Source organism: Schistocerca nitens, chromosome 3 (assembly GCF_023898315.1).
Source record: "Schistocerca nitens isolate TAMUIC-IGC-003100 chromosome 3, iqSchNite1.1, whole genome shotgun sequence".
NCBI classification, from domain to species: domain Eukaryota; kingdom Metazoa; phylum Arthropoda; class Insecta; order Orthoptera; family Acrididae; genus Schistocerca; species Schistocerca nitens.
Window position 1 is genome coordinate 636,414,649 of NC_064616.1, and position 18,277 is coordinate 636,432,925.

The window sequence follows — 18,277 nt, forward strand, 5'->3', positions numbered from 1 at the left end:
GATTTGTCGCACCTTCTAAGTGTTCTGTCAATAAATCGCAGTCTTTGGTTCGCCTTCCCCATAACATTTTCTGTATGATGGTTCCAGTTTACGTTATTCGTAATTGTAATCCCTAGGTATTTAGTTAAATCGACAACCTTCAAATTTGTGTGATTTATCGTGTAACATTAATTTAACAGATTTCTATTTTAGCGAGTCATCTGTCAATTTTCGCACCATCTTCTCTAAATCATTTAGTAATTCGTTTTGATGGTTGGTTGGTTTGTAGCTTAAAGGCACTAAACCGCAAGGTTATGAGTCCCAATTCGTTTTGACATGATGATCGCTATTTAGATTGTCTCCTAAATCGTTTGTAAACATTAATACAGCACAGAGCCCATAATGCTTCCTTGTGGAATCTCAAAAATAACTTCGGTTCCACTAGATAACTTCCCACCAGTTAGTATGAGCTGTGACTTTTCTGACAGAAAATCACGAATACAGTCCCACACTAAACACAAACTGATGCAAAAGACTGACTGCATAAACCGTAAGAACACATGTACAAATAACCATTAATGTAGAAACTCAGCATATCCACCTGAAGATGAGTATGCAATCATTTGAAACGTTTCTTAGATGTTAAAAAGTGTGCGAGTGACGGAGATAACCGTTCTCATCTGTTTTGTGTAACAGCAATCATGCAAATCGTAATAACAGCACAATAAGAACACAGTAGCATTTAGTAACTTTGAAATGTATATTTTATTGTTATCCCCGTCTCTCTTTTCCACTTCCCACTTAAATTAATTTAAACGTACCAGATGTATTTGTACTCCATCAACAGGTGTCTAGGCAACGTTTGTAGAGAACAGCTGACCTGGTCATTGCTGGCCAAGAGCAACGCGGAAGTTGGCACGGGCAGGCGAACAAGCCACACCTCTGGTCGTTCGGCGAGGCACAGCGTTACAACACGGCTCGGGTCTGCCGCTAAACTTGCACGTTGGGTTGCATAACTTTTTGTCTGGGCACGTCTGTCCGCTTCGGTGTCAAACGAGTTTTCTTCAATGTTTGAGGGAGCTCTGTAAGAACTCTTCTCTACACGTTCAGGCACGTAAGTGTGTGACCAAACGCCTCCTTTATATAGGAGAGAATGGAAGCAAACAGAAGAGAACGGCCATTCGCAGACAATTTGCCACACTATTACTCTGAACTAGTATTTACAGTACGGGGAGCTGAAGAGAACGCGAGAGGAAAGGCACGGAGTGTCCATTCTACGAAAGCTGCCTTATTATATTTTGGTGCTAATAATCAGTACATTGGTTTCTCTGGATGCAACTGTAGTTACAGCCACGATGCAAAAATATGATATTCAGATAGCATTGTTCCGTTCAGTGAGCACGCTGTTTTTGACGAAACCATTTAAGTGGTATACGAAAAGAAAAATGTAAGCGTCTGAATTTTCCCCTAACCGTTAAACGCGTGGAGGTCATTTATCACTAGACAGCAGCTCTAGCCTTTCTTAACACTATTTCAAAATCTTAAACGTGTGCATTTTCTTACAGGAACTGAGGTTTAAATTTAAAAGCGGGACACTAATAACCGACGAGCAACATAACATGAAAAAAGGTTAGCATTTGCACTATAAGTCTTAGCGACTGCACAAAGTTACATTAGTAACTGATTCGCATTTCAATAGTCGCTATATCTCAGACAATTCCTGTTGTCTACGGTGAACGCAAACCGCTTATGTATTCTGTAGAAGTACGTACAAAGTAGATAATGTAACGTAAAACATCGATCTGTCACATACGCCAGTTGATAAAATTTGAGGCCGCATAGTGTAGCCGCGCGGTCTGAGGCACCTTGTCACGGTCCGTGTAGCTTCCCCCGTCGGAGGTTCGAGTCCTCCTTCGGGCATGGGTGTGTGTGTTGCCCTTTAAGTTAGATTAAGTAGTGTGTAAGCTTAGGGACCGATGACCGCAGCAGTTTGGTCCCATAAGACCTTACCACAAATTTCCAAACTTCCAAAAAATAAAATTTCATATATAGTTTTTTGGAGGGGAGACAATTTTCTTTATTCAGTTCTTACATCAAAAGCACCTAAAGTAAAAGTGATACGTCTATCATGCCATTACAGCTACCTTGAACGTAAGTCACGATATTGATCAGGTCTTTGGTATGTTTTTAATTTTACATCAATTAGCGAAATAGATATATATTCGCATTCGATTACTTACGAGTAAAATTTATGTGCTGTTCCTTTTTACTAAAATGAATACAAAAGCTGTGGCCTTTTCACTCCGTTCCCGCCTGATGGAAGCAACCAGCGCATTGATCGTCTTTCTCACGTCCCCACTCGGGCTCTGAGTGCTTCGGGCTCACCTACCGTTTACACCTGAGATAATTCTCGTTCACTTAGTCTCCTTCACTTGCTACAGTGTAAACCAGGCTTGTGTTTGTATGAGAATTTTTATTTTTGTTCTGAGTGCCGATCCTAAGTTACATGTATGGGTAGTTATCCACTTAACAGTAAAGTTTTATAGCTGGTCATAATACGTACAAAAAATTCCATTATGTTCGTTGTGACTTTATGGTTAAGGACACAGACATGAGTTACGAAGGGCACCCGTTCAGATCAGCGCAGGGAGTTTATATTTAACTGAAAATGCACTTACTTGATGACACCGAAAAGCTTCAAGTGTGCAGATCTGTGCGTTATGCACATTATATATATTTTACTATGATATTAGAACTGGTTAGATCAGAAACGCTAACAGTACTATACGGACAAACGGGATACTGGAATGCTAGAGACGAACTCGTAAACTATATTCCCCGAAAATCAGAAATTACAATTTTCTCATTTGACCTGATCGTTATTTCTCGGTCTTTAGGATATCAATAGAGAACTGTAATCTCGAAAGTTGCTGTCTACAACAATTAATTTGTACTCCAATCACTTATTCAGTACTGGAATAAAGTAATTAAAAAACGGTACTCATACTAAAAACATTGATGTTTTCTATAATGCAATTCCGCAATAACTGAAGCACACGGATTTGTTTCAAAAAACATTACTGTGACGAAGCTTTTCAGAGTATTTCTTAAATAAAAAATCTGCTGACTCTTTACTTCCGCTTGGAGTATATTTACCAGGCCAGTTTTTCATGAAACCACTTTATCAACGGGAACAAGAGGAGACAGATAAACATGCATTTTGATATTAAAGGTTCCCTGTTTGCAGTTTTAGGTGAACAGCGCACCTTTGTGGACAAAATTAAGTTCCTTAGGTTTAAAATAATGTTTCTCCCATTTCGAAATCATATCTTCTTGCAGTTTTTATGAAACTAAAAACTTCACCTGTAATTGTGAGAATTCGAAGATCTTGTTGTTGTTGTGGTCTTCAGTCCTGAGACTGGTTTGATGCAGCTCTCCATGCTACTCTATCCTGTGCAAGCTTCTTCATCTCCCAGTACCTACTGCAACCTACATCCTTCTGAATCTGCTTAGTGTATTCATCTCTTGGTCTCCCTCTACGATTTTTACCCTCCACGCTGCCCTCCAATGCTAAATTTGTGATCCCTTGATGCCTCAAAACATGTCCTACCAACCGATCCCTTCTTCTAGTCAAGTTGTGCCACAAACTTCTCTTCTCCCCAATCCTATTCAGTACCTCCTCATTAGTTACGTGATCTACCCACCTTATCTTCAGCATTCTTCTGTAGCACCACATTTCGAAAGCTTCTATTCTCTTCTTGTCCAAACTGGTTATCGTCCACGTTTCACTTCCATACATGGCTACACTCCATACAAATACTTTCAGAAACGACTTCCTGACACTTAAATCTATATTCGATGTTAACAAATTTCTCTTCTTCAGAAACGATTTCCTTGCCATTGCCAGTCTACATTTTATATCCTCTCTACTTCGACCATCATCAGTTATTTTACTCCCTAAATAGCAAAACTCCTTTACTACTTTAAGTGTCTCATTTCCTAATCTAATCCCCTCAGCATCACCCGATTTAATTTGACTACATTCCATTATCCTCGTTTTGCTTTTGTTGATGTTCATCTTATATCCTCCTTTCAAGACACTGTCCATTCCGTTCAACTGCTCTTCCAAGTCCTTTGCTGTCTCTGACAGAATTACAATGTCATCGGCGAACCTCAAAGTTTTTACTTCTTCTCCATGAATTTTAATACCTACTCCGAATTTTTCTTTTGTTTCCTTTACTGCTTGCTCAATATACAGATTGAATAACATCGGGGAGAGGCTACAACCCTGTCTCACTCCTTTCCCAACCACTGCTTCCCTTTCATGCCCCTCGACTCTTATAACTGCCATCTGGTTTCTGTACAAATTGTAAATGGCCTTTCGCTCCCTGTATTTTACCCCTGCCACCTTCAGAATTTGAAAAAGAGTATTCCAGTTAACGTTGTCAAAAGCTTTCTCCAAGTCTACAAATGCTAGAAACGTAGGTTTGCCTTTTCTTAATCTTTCTTCTAAGATAAGTCGTAAGGTTAGTATTGCCTCACGTGTTCCAACATTTCTACGGAATCCAAACTGATCTTCCCCCAGGTCCGCTTCTACCAGTTTTTCCATTCGTCTGTAAAGAATTCGCGTTAGTATTTTGCAGCTGTGACTTATTAAACTGATAGTTCGGTAATTTTCACATCTGTCAACACCTGCTTTCTTTGGGATTGGAATTATTATATTCTTCTTGAAGTCTGTGGGTATTTCGCCTGTCTCATACATCTTGCTCACCAGATGGTAGAGTTTTGTCATGACTGGCTCTCCCAAGGCCATCAGTAGTTCTAATGGAATGTTGTCTACTCCCGGGGCCTTGTTTCGACTCAGGTCTTTCAGTGCTCTGTCAAACTCTTCACGCAGTATCTTATCTCCCATTTCATCTTCATCTACATCCTCTTCCATTTCCATAATACTGTCCTCAAGTACATCGCCCTTGTATAAACCCTCTATATACTCCTTCCACCTTTCTGCCTTCCCTTCTTTGCTTAGAACTGGGTTGCCATCAGAGCTCTTGATATTCATACAAGTGGTTCTCTTCTCTCCAAAGGTCTCTTTAATTTTCCTGTAGGCAGTATCTATCTTACCCCTAGTGAGACAATCCTCTACATCCTTACATTTGTCCTCTAGCCATCCCTGCTTAGCCATTTTGCACTTTCTGTCGATCTCATTTTTGAGACGTTTGTATTCCCTTTTTCCTGCTTCATTTACTGCATTTTTATATTTTCTCCTTTCATCAATTAAATTCAATATTTCTTCTGTTACCCAAGGATTTCTATTAGCCCTCGTCTTTTTACCTACTTGATCGTCTGCTGCCTTCACTACTTCATCCCTCAGAGCTACCCATTCTTCTTCTACTGTATTTCTTTCCCCCATTCCTGTCAATTGTTCCCTTATGCTCTCCCTGAAACTCTCTACAACCTCTGGTTCTTTCAGTTTATCCAGGTCCCATCTCCTTAAATTCCCACCTTTTTGCAGTTTCTTCAGTTTCAATCTGCAGTTCATAACCAATAGATTGTGGTCAGAATCCACATCTGCCCCTGGAAATGTCTTACAATTTAAAACCTGGTTCCTAAATCTCTGTCTTACCATTATATAATCTATCTGATACCTATTAGTATCTCCAGGATTCTTCCAGGTATACAACCTTCTTTTATGATTCTTGAACCAAGTGTTAGCTATGATTAAGTTATGCTCTGTGCAAAATTCTACAAGGCGGCTTCCTCTTTCATTTCTTCCCCCCAATCCATATTCACCTACTATGTTTCCTTCTCTCCCTTTTCCTACTGACGAATTCCAGTCACCCATGACTATTAAATTTTCGTCTCCCTTCACTACCTCAATAATTTCTTTTATCTCGTCATACATTTCATCAATTTCTTCATCATCTGCAGAGCTAGTTGGCATATAAACTTGTACTACTGTAGTAGGCATGGGCTTTGTGTCTATCTTGGCCACAATAATGCGTTCACTATGCTGTTTGTAGTAGCTAACCCGCACTCCTATTTTTTTATTCGTTATTAAACCTACTCCTGCATTACCCCTATTTGATTTTGTATTTATAACCCTGTAATCACCTGACCAAAAGTCTTGTTCCTCCTGCCACCGAACTTCACTAATTCCCACTATATCTAACTTTAACCTATCCATTTCCCTTTTTAAATTTTCTAACCTACCTGCCCGATTAAGGGATCTGACATTCCACGCTCCGATCCGTAGAATGCCAGTTTTCTTTCTCCTGATAACGACGTCCTCTTGAGTAGTCCCCGCCCGGAGATCCGAATGGGGGACTATTTTACCTCCGGAATATTTTACCCAAGAGGACGCCATCATCATTTAATCATACAGTAAAGCTGCATGTAAAGCTGCATGTCCTCGGGAAAAATTACGGCTGTAGTTTCCCCTTGCTTTCAGCCGTTCGCAGTACCAGCACAGCAAGGCCGTTTTGGTTAATGTTACAAGGCCAGATCAGTCAATCATCCAGACTGTTGCCCCTGCAACTACTGAAAAGGCTGCTGCCCCTCTTCAGGAACCACATGTTTGTCTGGCCTCTCAACAGATACCCCTCCGTTGTGGTTGCACCTACGGTACGGCCATCTGTATCGCTGAGGCACGCAAGCCTCCCCACCAACGGCAAGGTCCATGGTTCATGGGGGAAGTTTAGAGGGCGAATACGGAGGAAATGGACGACGACTACGGATAGCTGGCGCTCAGTGGGTGCGTGAATGAGTCGTGAGGCGTCCCGGGATAGTCCGAGCAGTTGTGATAACTCTGTGTTCCCGATGGCGCAGTGGCTACCGCACCTGCCTACTACGCAGGAGATCCAGGGTTCGAATCCTGGTCCGGTGCACTGGTAGAAGCGGACCTGGGGGAAGATCAGTTTGGATTCCGTAGAAATGTTGGAACACGTGAGGCAATACTAACCTTACGACTTATCTTAGAAGAAAGATTAAGAAAAGGCAAACCTACGTTTCTAGCATTTGTTAATCTCGTTCCAGTTATTGGTCTTCTGCCATCACTGCATTTTCATCGAATTCGTGAGCTAATTTGCATTAATCATTTCAATGGAGGCGTTTGGCCTGAAGAATTACAGTCATTGGTATAAGATTCATTCGTTATGTTTCATTTTTACTCTCTGAGTCCCAAGTCGCTACAAAAAAAAATTGGTAAGGATAACCAGGGAATCTGAGACTTTGTTTTTTACTCTGTGTTTGTTCTTTCACAAACTGTATACATGTGAGAACGATACTGTTATTTTTACTATCAGTTTCACTTATAAGTAAAGCAAAGGTGGAGAGGTGACGGAAGGAAGGAAAGGGAGGGGACCACTGGTGTTAGTTGCAATGGGGCATTACGCGGAATAAGCAGCGACGAGTGAAAATGTGCACCGGACCAGGATTCGAACCCTGGATCTCCTGCGTAGTAGGCAGGTGCGGTAGCCACTGCGCCATCGGGAACACAGAGTTATCACAACTGCTCGGACTATCCCGGGACGCCTCACGACTCATTCACGCACCCACTGAGCGCCAGCTATCCGTAGTCGTCGTCCATTTCCTCCGTATTCGCCCTCTAAGATTTCGACAGGAGGTCGTGCGTATTTGTGCATCCCCCAGCTAGGCCTGTGTCCCGGATGTCGCAGTGATTACCACACCTGCCCAGTAAGCAGGAGATCCCAGAGTCGAATGCCGGTCCGGTACACATTTTCACTCGTCTCCCCTGATTCCTCGTAATGTCCCACCACAACTAACAGCGGTGATCCCCTTCCTTTCTTCCGCTCTCCACCTTCAATTTACATGTAATGTAAAACAGCTGCGGATTCTGCGTGGTGTCTGTTCTTTCGGAACAGCTCATTATTTTACATGGCCCACGCCTTAGCATAACAGTACTAGCGAAAGTACGTATAAACTATAGTTATATACTAAAGTGGACCATTGATGTTCAAAATGTTCAAATGTGTGTGAAATCTTATGGGACTTAACTGCTAAGGTCATCAGTCCCTAAGCTTACACACTACTTAACCTAAATTATCCATGGACAAACACACACACCCATGCCGGAGGGAGGACTCGAACCTCCGCAAGGACCAGCCGCACAGCCCATGACTGCAGCGCCTAAGACCGCTCGACTAATCTCGCGCGGCCGACCATTAAGGGGTAGCATATGTCACGTTCATCTATTGTGTTTCAACCACGAGCGTTCTCTGGCTTCTCGTGTACTGTTTTTGTTTTTTTGATATTTCATTGAGCTAGTGGCGAGTGGAACTGTACACGCCAAAGATTTCATGTCGCTGTACAGTTTCAGTTGTTTGTAACCCACAAACTACAGTGGACCATTGATGTTAAATGGAAAGATTTCATGTCGCTGTACAGTTTCAGTTGTTTGTAACCCACAAACTACAGTGGACCATTGATGTTAAATGGAAAAATTTCATGATTTCCGAAACGATATTAACCTAGTGTTATAAATATGGATTCTTATGGTTATATCACTTGTTATTTATTTCACTGTTATTCTCTAATATGCTTTCAGAAAACACTTGATAATGGCACTTTGAAGCCGAAATCATTATCGTGTAAATGTAACACTGCAAATAAAAAACAGTCTAATGGCGGTACTGACTTTAAAGAAATATATTATGACTGTGGCCCCACATTATGAAAAGAAAAAAAATATTAGATATTAACTAACTTTAAAATACGAATGTATAAGGGGTGATCAAAAAGTTTTTTGAGGGCGTTGTTGCTGCATATATATACAACGTAACGACACGCTGATGTGGATACATAAATAAGCACCGACATGTAGGCTAGGGATTAGTGTGGGCGACGTAATTAACAAATGTATCCAGAAAGGACGAACGTGCTGATATTCTTTTCTTGGCTGCTGAAGGATAAAAACCAGTAGACATCCATCGGAGAATAAAGAATGTGTATGGGCCAGGATGTTATCTAAAACCTACCCGACGGGAGGCCCTAGTCACACAACATTTACATTTATTACCGTTGTGGAAATCGTGCAAGTTCGCGATTCGACAGAATATGTCGGTCGATCTGTGAGGCCAACCTCATCCATTACGTGCCAACTCAAGTGGGAGAAACTCGTGCAATAATCACGCCTTCGACCCCTCGAATAATGCCTTGAAGGGTCGACTATTCCTGTCGGACGAGGATATGCAGCAGGCAGTTACAGACTTCTTCACGCAGTAGCACACAGGGTTTTATCAAACTGGTATCTTCTACCTTGTGAGTGGGTGGGATGATTGTCTCAATGCACGCAGTGATTTTGCCCGACTGGCATATAGATTCTTGACTTTCCGGACTTCGAACAAACACTTTTTGATCGCCCCTTATAACTGATCAGAATGTTAAAATGTAAAGTGATTTAAGCATACGAAAACTATTGACCCTGCAGAATGTGTATTATCTTTGGAAAATAGGGCTACGAAAAGGATTAACAGATCTCATATGAATATCTCATTTCACTTTACTTCAGTGTTCACCTAAACGTCCCGCTACGTGTGTCCACATTATTCTGTCTCATACCTGTAAACAATAACTTTTCCAGTACTGAATCATGTATAGATATCTGCAGTAAATAACGAAATAGTACTGAACTAAATAAGGGAATGCGCCAGCAACCTAATTGTTGCATAACAAAATATCGTATAACAAGCGCTCACGTAACTGTAACTGTCATTTATTTTCCAGTGAGCGACGCCAATGGGAGATACAGCTCTGGAATATTCTGGGGCAACGAGTATTGGACTGGTTCCAAAGCCCAGTGTGATCAGCTGAACCTGAACATCAGCGGGGAGCTGCCATTTGCGCTAGGATTCTCGTCTGTGAGCCTAAATCTCTCTCTGATTGGACTGCCCGGTCACCACGTAAGTACCAAAACACGCGATAGTCATCTCCATCGAAATACAAACACGAAAACGGACAGACATTTCTAAAGTACAGTTTTCATTGAGTTATAAAACCAACCTGACGAATTTCGGTACAATATTTGAAGTCTAAACTAACACAGACACACTCTATCAAAGATTTTTCAGAATACAGAAAAAGTTTTTGTTTAATGGTAATGAACAGAAGTTTTGTATTTTTCTGTACGCTCAATAGATGAAGCTTCTTGAGCTACCTCGGTAAAGAACCAGCTTACTGTCTAATGACATTCGAGTGCACTCCTCTTTTCGAGGAGTCTAATGATACAGTGTTTGTTATGTTTTCGGGGAAACTTTCCATATAAATAGGGAGAAATGCGCCAGATAGCAAAACGGAAATTTATGGTACAATAGCTACACAAACACCGTATATCAGGCAGAGTCTGCTTAAAACATTCAATGTGTTCAATATCATTGTTTTTGGCTAAGGTTATGCCTGTACAGGCTAGGGTCCGCCAGCATCGGAGCTTCATAAAGCGTTCTCATTATTTAATTCAGTGCCGTATCTCGATTTAGAGAACGCTTTTGATAATTTTGTTGAAAGTCTGAAGGCAGCAGAAATAAAATGCAGGTTATACAAAAGCTGTACAGAAATCAGCCTGCTGTTCTAAGAGTCGAGGGACTCGAAAGGGAGGCAGTAGTTTGTAATGAAGTGAATCGGGGTTGTAACCAGTCCCCGATGTTATTTACTCTGTACATTGAGCAAAATGTGGTGGAAACCAAGGAGAAATTTAGGAAAACAATGAAAGTTGAGGGAGAATAAATTAAAACTTTGAGATTTGACAATGACACTGCAACTCTGTGAGACTACAAAGAGCTTGTAAAAGCACCTTAACGGAGTGGATAGTGCCTTGAACAAAAATTATAAGACGAACATCAACAAAAATGAGACAAGGATAATGAAATCTTGTCAAAATGAATCATGTGATACTGAGGGAATTAGATTAGGAAATGAGACACTAAGAAAGTCAGTGGATTTTGCTATATAGGCAGCAAAATAACTGACGATTGTCGCGCTAGAGAGAATATACACTGAGGTGATAAAGGTCATGGGACACCTCATAGTATAATGTCAGGCCTCCTTATGCCAGCCATAGTGCAGCTGCTCGACATGACATTCACTCAACAAGTCGTTGGAAGTCCCCTGTAGAAATACTGAGCGATGCTGCCCCTATACACGTCCGTAATTGTGGAAGTGTTGCCGGTGCATGATTTTGTGTACGAACTGACTTTTCGGTTATGTCCCATAACTGTACTACGGGATTCATTTTATTTATTTATTTATTTATGCATTTATTTTACCTGGCAAGATTAGGGCCTTCAGGCCCTCTCTTACACCTAACCAGGCATACTCAGATTCAACAAATTTCAGTTTCTACAGAACATTAAGGACATATAACATGTTATACAGTATTTATGTTAAAGAAAAAAATAGAGATTATAAACGTAGTACAATGATAATTATAACAATCAAAAAATAATTATAACAATCAAGAATAATAATAATAATAATAGTAGTGACTATGTATATGAAAGTAAACATATTTTTCTTTTATGAATGTCAGTCCTATTGCTAGTTGGGAATTTTCTCGTTATATTCTTGCAGCTTGTGAGTTATTCTCATCAAGCAGAGTCGTAAGACGATAGAATGGGGTGAAAGAGATATAGAAGAGGTAGATAGGTTAGAGGAAGAGAAATAGAGTGGTAAAATTCGAAGCTATGATGGAGAGGAGAAAGAAAGAGATGAGAGGGGCACAACAATGGTGACTATACCGTCCCTAATATGTAAGTCTTGAGTTTCCTCTTGAATGTTGAGTGGTTCTGGATAAGACGCAGATCACAGGGGAGCGCGTTCCATAGTCTTATGGCTGAGATGGAGAATGACACGGAGAAAGATTTTGTGTTATGTAAAGGTACAGCCAAGATGCTAGACGTATACGATCTGGTATTGCGGTTGGGGAATGATGATAGGTATTTAATGTGAGAAGATAAGTATTGGGGGCACCAGTGGCTAAGAAATCGATGAAGTAAGCACATCGTGTGGAGATCGCGTGCCTTATGTGGGCGTATCCAACCTAGCTGGGAGTATGAAGGACTAATATGATCATACAACCGTATATTGCATACGTATCTAACGCAAGCATTCATCACTAGCTCGAGGCATCTCAAATTTTCACTATTTGTGCCGTGTTGAACTACATCACAGTAGTAAAGATTAGGCAAGACTAGTGTTTGGACTAATTTTTGTTTAACATGGGTTGGAAATATTTTTCTAAATTTTTGAATTGCATGTAGGGAGGAGAGCGATTTCCGGCAAGCTGTGACTGTTTGTTCTTCCCAGTTTAGGTATTCATCCAAGATTATTCCAAGGTCTTTTACTGTTTTTTGGTATGGTAGTTGGGTACCATTAAGGAGTATTTGAGGGACTGTTTCGCGAAAGTACCGACTGATTAACTTTGGATGAGATATAAGTATGACCTGGGATTTCTTGGGGTTTAGTTTCAGACCTAGGTTCTGTGCCCATCGAGAAACAGAGCAAAGATCTGCGTTCACACTCGCTACTGCGTCAGCAATGCTCTTGGGGCTTGCACTTATGTACAGTTGGATGTCGTCGGCATATAGATGGTAGTTGCAGGAGTGAATCACTGAAGAAATATCATAAATGTACAGTGAGAAGAGTAATGGACCAAGGACGGAGCCTTGGGGAACTCCAGAGCGCACGTTTTTCCATGATGACTTTTCCGACCCACAAATGACTTTTTGACTTTTGTTTTTGAGGTAGCTGTCGAACCAGTGTATTGCGCTGTTTGAGAAATTCAGCTGCTTCATTTTAATCAGTAATATATCAAAGTCAACTGTATCAAAAGCCTTGTTAAAGTCAAGCAGTGTTAGGATGGTAGTTTCACGTCTGTCCATAGCATGTTGGCCGATCTGGTTGGCAAAATCATTCGCATGAACTGTCCAGAACAATTGTGGCCTGGTGACATGGGGCAGTGTCATCCATCAAAATTCCATCGTTGTATGAGAACCTGAAGTCCACGAATGGATGCAAATAGTCTCCAAGTAGCCGGACATAACCACATAACCATTTACAGTCAATTTTCGGTTCAGTTGGACCAGAGGACCCAGTCCATTCCATGTAAACATAGCCCACACCATTAAGGAGCCACCACCAGCTTGCACAATGCCTTGTTGACAACCTGGGTCCATGGCCATACTCTAACCCTACCATCAGTTGTTACCGATTGAAAGCGGGACTCATCTGACCAGGTCACGGTTTTCCAGCTGTCTAGAGTCCAACCGATATGGTCACGAGCGCAGGAGAGGCGCTGCAGGCGATGTGCTGTTAGCAAAGGCTCTCGCGTCGGTCGTCTGCGGCCACACCCCATTAACGCCAAATTTTGCCGCACTGTTCCAACAAATACGTTCTTCATACGTGCCACATTGATTTCTGCGGTTATTTCACGCCATGCTGCAAGTCTGTTAGCACTAACAACTCTATGTAAACGCCGCTGGTCTCGGTCGTTAAGCGAAGGCCGTCGACCACTCCGTTGGCCGTGGTGAGAGGTAATGCGTGAAATATGGTATTCTCGGCACACTCTTTGCGTTGTGAATCTCGGAATATTGAATTCGCTAAGGAGTTCTGAAATGGAATCGTCTAGCTCGAATTACCGTTCCGCGTTTAAAGTCTGTTAATTTCCGTCGTACGGCCACAATCGCGTAGGAAACCTTTTCAAATAAATCACCTGAGTGCAAATGACAGCTCCGCCAATGCACTACCCTTTTATACTATGTGTACACGATACTACTGTATTATGTGCATATCGCTCTCCTATGACTTGTCAGCTCAGTGTAACATATAGATGAGGAAGCCTAAATCAAGCCGGCCGCTGTAGCCGAGCGGTTCTAGGCGCTTCAGTCCGGAACCGCTCTGCTGCTACGGTCGCAGGTTCGAATCCTGCCTCGGGCATGGATGTGTGTGATGTCCTTAGGTTAGTTGGGCTAAAGCAGTTCTAAGTCTAGGGGACTGATGACCCCAGATGTTAAGTCCCACAGTGCTTAGAGCTATTTGAACCATTTACTAAATCAAACTGGGGAGATAAGAAATTTACAGTGAAACTTGACTAAAAGAAGGGATCAACTGTTAGGACACATCTTGAGGCATCAATGAATCGTCACTGTAGTAGTGCAAGGAAGCGTATGGGGATAAAAACCGAAGAGGGTGACCAAGGTCTGGCTTCAGTAAGCGGGATGAAACGGGTATAGGCTGCAGTAGCTATTCAGAGATGAGGAGGCTTTTACATGATAGACTAGCGTGGAGAGCTACACCAAACCAGTTTTCGGACTGCAGACCACAACAGCAGCATTGAAATATGGATCTGAAACTTGGATACTTTGGGTAATTCGTTCATAACTTCATGTTGTCACCAGATTCGTTTGTTTATGCGATTCTTCACAAAATAATATGTTTTAGGATACAACATTCTTATTTTGATGTTATTAATTTAATATGGTTGCAGATGAGGTATGAGACTCAACAACAATATTCCGTTGCTTCCGTTCACGACATACTTCCTTGTCTTCTGTTTGCTGTTAAAAAATTACTGAAACTGCAGTCATGAGGCTGACATATTTTTCAACATTTTAGATATGCTGGATAGTGAAATTTTTTAGAATAAACACACTTGTTGCTATTTAGTGAATATTTCTAACAATTATAATTTATTTACAGCCACAGCAGGTGCTTATTGGTGTCTGTCTGCCATACAGTTGCAAAAGCGAGGATATTTATAGTGTAATGGAATTCTCTATCAGAGAAAACGATGCTGCCGGGACAGAAAGAAGTATACTAGTAACCAAAGTGAAATCTCCTCACAACTTGTACAACATGCTGGAAGACTCAACTTTCTGGGTTCTTTTGTAAGTACAACAGTATTATCATTTGTGCCAATGATAGATATGGTTATAGCCATTTAATTCCAGAGCAGAAGAATAATACGGGGGCTGGACAAAAATATGAAGACATCGCGAGAAATGGATGCCTGAACATAAATGCAGATGCTAGCCAAACCTGCAGGTTCCGCTGTTGTATTTGACCACGAACAGCACCTGTGTAATTTCCTCAACACTTGGCAATTGTCAGTCGTGGTCAGACCAGTGTTCTGTGTAGTTTTGAGTGCATTCTGGTGGAGCTAAATGAATTCGAAAGTGGGTAAATTGTTGGTGCTTTTGTAGTGGGTGCTTCCGTAAACAAGGGAGCCGACGTTTTTGGTGTTAAAGAGACATCGTATCGGAGATTTATGCCCCACACAGGGAAAGCGAAAAAGCATCACCCGCTAAGTCACAACGCGGACGAAAGTGTGTGTTCAGTGAAAGGTGGAAATTGAATAGAATTGTAACTACGGGTAAAAGTAAGAGGAATACAACTGCAAAAGTCACTACAGACTTTGTCAGCACCAAAACAACACGTAAGGAACTCAACGAACAGGGACTTAGAGGGTAAGTTCATCAGTGATGCAAATACCCGTAACAGAAAAATGTGGTGCCGAAGCCATAAAACCTGGGCTATGGAGCAGTGGCAGAAAGTCATTTCGTCGGCTGAGTCTTGTTGTACACAGTTTCCAACTTCTGGCCGAGTTTACGTCCCTAGAGTGAAACATGGCGGGGGCTTGATGATGATTTGGGCAGCCTTTTCGTGGTATTCCATGGGCCGCAAGGTTACACTGAAAGGTCACATTCCTGCCAAGGATTATGTGACCATTTTGGTTGATCAGGTCCATCTCGTGGCAAAATGTTTGTTCCCCAGTGGGTATGCTGTGTTCCAAGACGACAGAGCACCTGTTCACACAGCTCTCTCCGTCCTTGACTGGTTTTGTGAGCACGAGGATGAACTGTTGTATCTCCCTTAGCCATCACAGTCACCAGATCACGATATTATTCAGCCTTTGAGGTCTACGTCCGAGAGAAGGGTGCCCGATCGCTGTCCACCTCCATTATCGTTCCCTGAACTTGCCACTATCGTGCAGGAAAAATGATATAAGATTCCCTTGAAAACCATACAGGACTCGTATTTATCCGTTCGAGACGACTGGAAGCTGTTGTGAATGCAAACTGTTTTCCTACGCCGTATTAGGTATAACAGTGTGTTCTGTTTGTAGTGTTTCTATATTTTTGTCCATCCTCTGTATATAGCAAGTTGATCCGAACAGCAGGTGGCAGGTAAATCAGATTTGTCCTCAATATGCAGACCTCCTTAAATTTACTGTGTAAAGGAATTTACATACCGAGAGACAGCGGAATAGAAACTCCAGAAACTATACGCTATCTCCACAATTTTATGTGGAGAAGTATATCACTGCTCTTAATATTTACAAATCTCAACCTTAGATACACAGGATACTCTAAAAGAGATAACTTGTCTTTGTTCTTTTTCACGTAAGCTTAATTATTCAAAAACTAGCCAGCTGTCAGCTTCAGTGCAAAAGGTGTCACCAGATGATAAATTTATATGTAGATTCTCGTTGTGAAATCATCCTGTTCACTAATTCAGTTAAAGAAAAAGGAAGGCTATACCGTCATAACGTATTAAGACGAAATAAAATACAGAAATTAGACTTCGCTTTAGAAAGGCGATCAACTTGAAGATGGCCCTTGGTAACGGAGATCGCTGTCAAGCAGAACGCTGTGGTGGAAGCTTGCCGCTTGGTATCCTAGCACTAAGATAAATTTCCATCACCACCAAATGGGCGTCAGATCAAGAAAGGAGTGCCGCGCACATTTCCTGCTCAAACAATCTGTACGTTTATATCATAAATTAAATCGCAAATATATCCGTTTTGTCGTGTAGTGCGAGGGCGTGGGGCACTGTCAATATCGCTCGGTCTGTCTGATAGGAATATCAAGCCCAGCGGCCTTAACGTTCTCTTGAGAGAGAAATAGGTACTTCCTGTCTTTCATTTCATGAAACGCCCACAACTACGCAAAATTTTCATCTACTCGATAAACAGGGTGTTTCCGTAAGAGCTTGCAAAAACTGAACAGGACATAGAGGATGCTCCACTGAAAAATTTAAGTTAGGAAACCTGGGGTCGGAAAGGCAACTTAAGGGGATGTGGAAGTAAACTTGTCTACCGCCTTGCCCAGCATTACTGTTATTTACAACTAACTTGTGTACAAGCTTACACGTACTGTTCAAAAAATGTGTGTGAAATCTTATGGGACTTAACTACTAAGGTCATCAGTCCCTAAGCTTACACACTACTTAACCTAAATCATCCTAAGGACAAACACACACACCCATGCCCGAGGGAGGACTCGAACCTCCGCCGGAACCAGCCGCACGGTCCATGACTCCAGCGCCCAGACCGCTCGGCTAATCCCCCGCGGCTTACACGTACAGTACTATTTATTTACATGTACATTCTTTACCTGCTGCAAGGAAACAAGGAGAACGAGCCTGATTACCAGGAAATCATGATGCAGTTTTTTTTTTTTTTTTTAATTTACTTGTCCATAAGGTGGCTCTGTTGTACCATATTTACACTGTCCCATGACAGAACGTGTTATGAATCAACGACAGACCCATTCATTACTCGGTGCTTTTCAGGGACATACTGTACAATACGATGGAGCAGTATCAGTACAGTCTCGCAGAACTCACTGACATGCACCTTGTGTATGAGGAAGTACGTTGCAATGCTCTCGCTGCTAAAAGACTGCACAAGGAAAGATTTCCTAACAGGCATCAGCCGGCGTTGTAGGCGATAAGCTCATTGGCCATATCTTCTACCTGGCCATCTGAATGGCAAATCCGTGCAAAGAGTTCTACATATGACGATGCACAGGCTCGCTCCAGTGTGGATGTCCGCAACTATCTCAATGCTGTATTTCCTGGTCGCTGTATTGTAAGGGGAGGTCCTATTCCATGGCCTGCGAGCTCACCTGACCTGAATCCCCTTTATTATTTCCTACGGCGATATCTAAAGTCACTTGTGTGTGAGACCCCAGTGGATACGGAGGTGGAATTAGTTGCAGAATTGTAGCCGCCTGTGACGTGATTCGAAACACACCAGGGATATTTGGCAGGGTGCGTCAGAATCTTGTTCGCCCTTGTCATGCCTGCATTGAAGTTGACGGCCTTTAGTTTCAGCACATTTTGTAAGATAATGTACATATGGTACGTTCATTGTGTCAGTGATGGTATTTGCAATTAATTGTGATTAATGTAAAAAAAAGTACACGGTAATGTGATTTTATTCCTATTATCTCCTTATGCTGGCTTCTCCGAGACCAGGTTCCCTACTACAAATTGTTCAGTGGCGCGT

General features: G+C 41.8%; 1 protein-coding gene across 1 annotated transcript in view; it reads left to right on the plus strand.

Moving 5' to 3' along the window:
- The window catches only part of LOC126249374 (O-acyltransferase like protein-like), a 272,872-nt gene that overhangs the window by 165,857 nt on the left and 88,738 nt on the right, over positions 1 to 18,277 (plus strand). Inside the window, exons 3-4 of the mRNA XM_049951028.1 lie at positions 9,721 to 9,896; positions 14,686 to 14,873. Coding sequence (XP_049806985.1) covers positions 9,721 to 9,896; positions 14,686 to 14,873 — 364 coding nt within the window. The remainder of the gene's footprint in view (positions 1 to 9,720; positions 9,897 to 14,685; positions 14,874 to 18,277) is intronic.